Source organism: Anopheles coluzzii, chromosome 2 (assembly GCF_943734685.1).
Source record: "Anopheles coluzzii chromosome 2, AcolN3, whole genome shotgun sequence".
In the NCBI taxonomy this organism is placed as follows: domain Eukaryota; kingdom Metazoa; phylum Arthropoda; class Insecta; order Diptera; family Culicidae; genus Anopheles; species Anopheles coluzzii.
This window is the reverse complement of record NC_064670.1, coordinates 91,292,802-91,299,022: the sequence shown is the minus strand read 5'-3', so window position 1 is coordinate 91,299,022 and position 6,221 is coordinate 91,292,802. Positions and strand designations below refer to the sequence as shown.

General features: G+C 51.1%; 1 protein-coding gene across 1 annotated transcript; it reads left to right on the top strand.

Moving 5' to 3' along the window:
* Positions 1-204: 204 nt before the first annotated feature.
* Positions 205-6,221, top strand: LOC120953223 (uncharacterized). The gene is made up of 5 exons (XM_040372985.2): positions 205-416; positions 675-1,786; positions 1,860-1,919; positions 4,135-4,365; positions 4,439-6,221. The coding sequence occupies exons 1-5, from the start codon at positions 400-402 to the stop codon at positions 4,999-5,001; spliced, it is 1,983 nt and encodes a 660-aa protein (XP_040228919.1). The 5' UTR covers positions 205-399; the 3' UTR covers positions 5,002-6,221.

Sequence of the window (6,221 nt, the reverse complement as noted above, 5' to 3'; positions counted from 1 at the left end):
TATGTTTCAATTATACTTTTGAGATCTTGACTGGGAAAATCTTTAGAGTTTTTTCTACAATGCTGCAGCCTTCAACAGGAAACAAATATAATGTCTAAAAAATGACTTCGCTAAAATCGTTCTCAAACCCGAAAGAAACAGCCACCGTGGTATAAACGCGCGCTGCTGCAGCACACAACATTTCGTGCAAGATTTGTGCTGAAACGTCAAGTGAAAAGGAAAGCAGAAAAAAGAAGACAAGCAAATCAAGCCAACAATTTCGGTCTCGGAATTTTGTGGGATTTTCCATCGGTAAAACTTGTTCCTACAGCGTACGAAAGGGGTGTGTGTGCCTCGGTTCCTTTCATCGCCATACCAGCAACGGAAAGCGGAACCCAGCAGCATTTGCAGCGTGAAAGAATGAGCCGCAATGGAAGGTACGGTAGATTGTTGTAACCTTTTGCTTTGCCATCTTGTGACCCCGCATCCGGGATGCGCGCGTATGTGTGTGCGTGTGTTGCATTTTTGTAAAGCTGCTTCTGCTGGGGGTGCAAGATTTTGCAAAATCCCCGACCCTACCCTTCTTGAACCATCGATGCCACAAGGTCATCATCAACGTCGGTGGTATGAACCATTGCATTCACTGTTTCATTCTTTCCCATTTTTTCCCTCCTCACCCCTCCCTTCCACGACAGGCGTCGCAGTCGAAGTAGAAGTCCCCGGGGCCGGGGTGGACTGCCGGGTAGCCGGTACGAAATCGGCAAACTGCAAACGCTCCGACCCGTCCAGTGGTCCCAGGTGAAGCTGGACCCGATCGTGCGCGAACCGTACCGTTCCAAGGCAACGTACCGGCGGTCCGAGCGCGAGATCTCCGAATGGCGCCGATCGAAGGAAATCACCACCAAGGGCCACGACATCCCGGACCCGATCTTTACCTTCGAAGAGTCCGGCTTCCCGGCGGAAATCATTGACGAGCTGCGGTACGCCGGCTTTACCACGCCCACGCCGATCCAGGCCCAGGGCTGGCCGATTGCACTGTCCGGCCGGGATATGGTCGGCATCGCGAAAACAGGCTCGGGGAAAACACTGTCCTACCTGATCCCCGCCCTGATACACATCGATCAGCAGCCGCGGCTTCGCCGTGGCGACGGGCCGATCGCGCTGATACTAGCGCCAACGCGCGAGCTAGCGCAGCAAATCAAACAGGTGGCGGACGACTTTGGGCGGGCGCTGAAGTACAAAAACACCTGCCTGTTTGGCGGTGGGAAAAAGCGCAAGCAGCAGGACGATCTGGAGTACGGGGTGGAAATCGTGATCGCCACGCCCGGCCGGCTGATTGACTTTCTGTCGAGCAACCAGACGAACCTGCGCCGCTGCTCGTACCTGGTGCTGGACGAGGCGGATCGTATGCTGGACATGGGGTTCGAGCCGCAGATACGCACCATCATTGAGCAGATCCGTCCCGACCGGCAGACGCTGATGTGGTCGGCCACGTGGCCCGACATCGTGGCCCGCCTCGTGAAGGACTATCTGAAGGACTACGCGCAGATCAATGTGGGATCGCTGAAGCTGGCGGCGAACCACAACATCCTGCAGATAATCGACGTTTGCCAGGAGTACGAGAAGGAGTCGAAGCTGAGCATACTGCTGCGCGAGATAATGGCCGAGAAGGAGTGCAAAACGATCATCTTCATCGAGACGAAGAAGCGCGTCGATGATATCACGCGCAAGGTGAAGCGGGACGGTTGGCCAGCCCGCTGTATCCATGGCGACAAATCGCAGAACGAGCGTGATGCTACATTAAACTGTACGGTGGCGTATGAAAAGTGTAATGAAAGGAACAAAATTTAATATTTAATTTTGTGGAATTTGTTTTACAGCATTCCGTTCGGGAAGGACGCCGATTTTGATTGCCACCGATGTGGCAGCACGTGGTCTAGGTGAGTAGTTTCCTTTAAACCCTTTTGATACAGTGATTGCGAATTCGTGTGGCAAAAAGGTTGTTATTAGGTAATGTTAAGGGTTAAAACCAAGTTAAGTGAGGTCGTTCAATCACGTGAAGATAACTCAAATTTAATTGCATGATCTTGGAAAATTATCTGTAAGGTGCAATCAAAAAGTGTAAGTCAAATGCCAGGGATAACAGATGCTAGGTTGCAATTTTGCTATCGGAAAATGCAATTTCTTTATGTAAATTACCAGACGTGTTAAAATAGTGAAGAGTGACATTCAATCCAGAAACTGACATATTCTGCCAACCAAATCATGAATTTAATGGTGTTTATTTAAATCTCGTGCAACTTATTTGCTCCCTTCTTTTCTCTTCCCGAGTACTGAAAGCATAACCAAAAAAAAAAAAAAACGAAAGCTAACAAGTAAAACCCGGCCTCCCCTTCTATCCTTCCAGAGGCACACACTCACGTCTGCCTTGAAGAGAAGCGTTCGGCCGTTCCGTACCCGGCCGTAGCGCCCGGGAGCACTGAACAGGCTGGCGGTTTTTGGTAGGGGAAGAAGGATAGCCAACCAAAGCCAAAGGTGGTTAGCCAGGTGTGTGGTGACGGTCATCGGTCATCCTGCGCCCATGGCCGGTGCGTTTGTTGATGCGATCGTGCCGAATCGTGTCGTCTCTCGCTACTTCCGGCTCATTGGGAGGGAAGGATTCAGAGAACACGCATCCGTGTACGCGCATCACCCGTCCCATCTCGTCCTCCCATGCGTGTGTGTGTGTGTGGCCCGGATTGTGTAGCCGCGACCCATGGGATGTGGTGGGCCCGTCGGCGTGACGTGCTAGCGGAGTGCAATGAATCGGCGATGAAGCCCCACCCAGGAGAGACCTGACTGACCGACCGACCGACTGGCCGGCAACAGCAAATCGATGCTCGGCGGGCGCTGTGACTGGCGGCTTGGCAAACAAGTTGCGTTGGCGTCTATGCTGGTCGATGTCGTCGGTGAGCTCGGTCGGTCTTTCCGGGCTTGAATCGCTGTCGCTGTTGGCACTGTCGCTGCTGCTGCTACTGCTACTACTGCTACAGCTGTCAAAGGTCCGACTTCAGTCACTACGACTTGCGTTCTGCTGCCAGGGCTGTCTCTTCTGCCGCTGTTCCGCTTCCGAGCTGCATCAATCGTCGAAGGATGAGCACATGTACATCGTGGGAAACTTGCGGAACGTCCAGGAATGGAATGTGAGGAGCGGCGCACGCAAGCAGCGAGTAGTAGCGGCGACAGTTCGGCCAATGGTGCGGCAGTTCTCCACGCCAGGGATCCCGCTCCAACCAGGCAGACTTCTTCAGGTCCTTTCCGTCGTTGGAATCACCTTTTCGGTCACCACGTACCATTCGGTGAATCGATCGAAATGGGTGAGCGTTGGCGTTCGCAGGTCGCTGCGGCGGCGACGGCACCGACGGACGAGCACGGCGACACAAAGGCAGCGACAGTGGCAGGCGGCGTCTGCGTTGGTGGAGCAGTAGCCGGCAACAGCAGCACGCGAGCTCGCTGGCTAATCCGCTCTGCCTCGCCCGGCACATCGCTGTGTGCGATGCATCCAGCCCACCAGCACACAATGTCGAGTGAGAAAATTGCTTGAGAGAATGTTAGATGCAACCGCCGGAGCGTGGTCCAATTGATCCAGGTTGATCCGTTAAGTTCATTAGCAAACAAAACAAGCAGACCGGGGTTTGTCTTTCCCCAAAATCCCTCAAACCACTTCAGAAGAGTCCCACAAAACAAAAAGCAAAAAAAAAAAGAAGATTACAACTCTTTCATTATTTTCTGTTAGCCTTGTTTATGTTTGCCTTGCCGGGTGGCATGCAGCCCGAAAGGAACGTATTTGTTTCTCTTTTGTTAGTATCTCGTCTCTGCTCATACATCTACACTTTTTCCACGCGTCGACAATCCTAAACTACACTCCTTCATCGACGCGGCAGTACAGTCCTTCCTTACGCAACGCAAAAAAGAAACCGGCGAAACGTAAAGCCCCTTCCCTTTCATTGTTTTTTTTTGTGTTTATGAAAACGATAGGGTTTAACTGCGTGTTTGGCTGTTTGCTGTTTTGTGCTTTGTTTGATGTGTGTTACTCAGTCCAACTAATGAGTCCCTTTTTATTCGTCCTTTTCTATTTAACCGATACACCCTTTCCGCCGGTTTTATGCTGTGCAGACGTGGACGACGTAAAGTTTGTAATCAACTTTGACTTCCCGACCACCTCGGAGGACTACATTCATCGCATTGGGCGCACGGGACGGTGCAACAACACTGGCACAGCCTACACGTTCTTCACCCCGAACAATGCCTCGAAAGCGCGCGATCTGATCGATGTACTGAAGGAGGCAAAGCAGGTGATCAATCCAAAGCTGGTCGAGTTGGCAAGCATGAAGGTCAAGGGCAAAGGTACGTAAGCTACTCAGTCGCGCAGTCGAACCAACACATGCTAACGGCTTTCCCGTTCGTCCCACCCGTTTAGGCAATCGACACATGACAACGCGCTATCCGCGCGAGCGCCGATCGCGCTCCAGATCGAAATCTCGCTCACCGGTACGAAGCAGGCGGCCGGCGGGCCTGTCAGACCGGCGCCGATCCCACAGCCGGTCCCGATCCCGTTCGCGGTCTCCGGTACGCCGCTCGCCCGTGGGTGGCCGGCGGGACGTTCGCACCAGAGGGTCGTCGCCCGGCCGGCGCAGCATTTCGCGCAGTCCGCGACGCAGCGGAAGCGGTAGCCGGCGTCGCTTGCTTCCTCCGGCAGCGCGTAAAGCTTCTCGTTCGCCGCCGCCCAGCCGCAGCCCGGTCGCCTCTAGCCGACGGGTGAATGGGCGCGAGCAGAAGAATGGCCGTTCGCTGAGCCGCGAGCGCGAGCGTGATCGCGATCGTGAGCGCGAACGGGATCGAGACCGTGGAGACCGTGATCGGGATCGTGGGCGGGAGAGCAACCGAGATCGAGATCGTCGCCGGCGCAGTCGAAGTCGTAGCCGTAGCCGCAGTCGTAGCCGCAATGGCAACGGCAGAGCGTCGTCGTACGATCGATACTAGCTGAGCGGAATGAGTGCCGACGCGTAGAAGAACAACGCGTCAAACTATAAATGGCATTGCAATTGCCATTCGGTGTAATTCAGTGTGGAGTTATTGCGCAAAGATAGGACAATGAAGTTTTCGAACTACTGTAACTACCGTAACCTTCCTCTGAGGAGCATTGTATACAGAAATTTCTTCGTTTTTTTTTAACCGGCAGACAATCGTCGGACTCAGTAATCAATCATCATTTAGTGAGCAAAAGTATTACGCAAACAACTTTGAACAATCGAAACAATTCCTATTGTGAAGGAGAAGAAGCGGAGGGAGAGGTGATACATTTTCCCAGCACGAGGATTTACTTGTCAAACACACAATCCTCGCCTTTAGAAATAATAATAAAAAAAGAAACAGATAGATTAAAGGTAGGTGAAAGAGAAGTAACGATGATGAAGAAGAAGTTAGAAAGGCAAAGGCGATGAGCCGCCTTGCTATTCCGGAACATACATCTCCGAGGAGCGCAAAACAAGTAGAGTGAATGCATTTTATGGTTTTGTTTTTATCACCACACACTATTTAATTGTAAGCTGTGTGGTTAGACAGCCGAGTGTGCACCGATTGCAGGCGAACATGTCTGCGAGACAGCACCGTATATGAAGGTATCTGAAATGCACTTGCACGTTGGAGAGCTGCAACTGAGCGTAAGGAGCCGCCCAGGGCGAACAAAGCAAAGCTTAGGAGCTTTCGTATTTGAGGGCCATATTGAAGTGCACGTGTTGGTTTCATTTAGCCGTAAAAGGATTCTCCTCCATTCCTAGCCCCGTTTATGTATCATAAATATATATGAAAAGGAATTACCTACATACTTGCATTCATAGGTTCTGCATTTTTCTCTCATTTCTGCAGTTTGTTTGAAATTCTTCGTTACTCGAAACCGTTATTTAGGGCACAGTGTTGCAGTGAAGTTGATCTGGATTATTAGTTACGTACGAGCAGAGTTTAAATCTTGTACTCGTTTTAAAAGCTTAATGTAAAAGGGAGTTTTGCTTTTAGTTTTGGTTTAGATCTTAATCTAACGAAAGAGAAAGACAGTCGTGCACTGAACCCAGCGAAAGAGAAAGAGAGGAAAAGCAAAAAGAGAATGCATTTTTAACTAATGTGGTGTGTGTTCGAATTTGTCTAACAAAATTTTCGATATGAATAAATGTACGCATATGCAAATGGTTTCGTTTGTAAAAGTA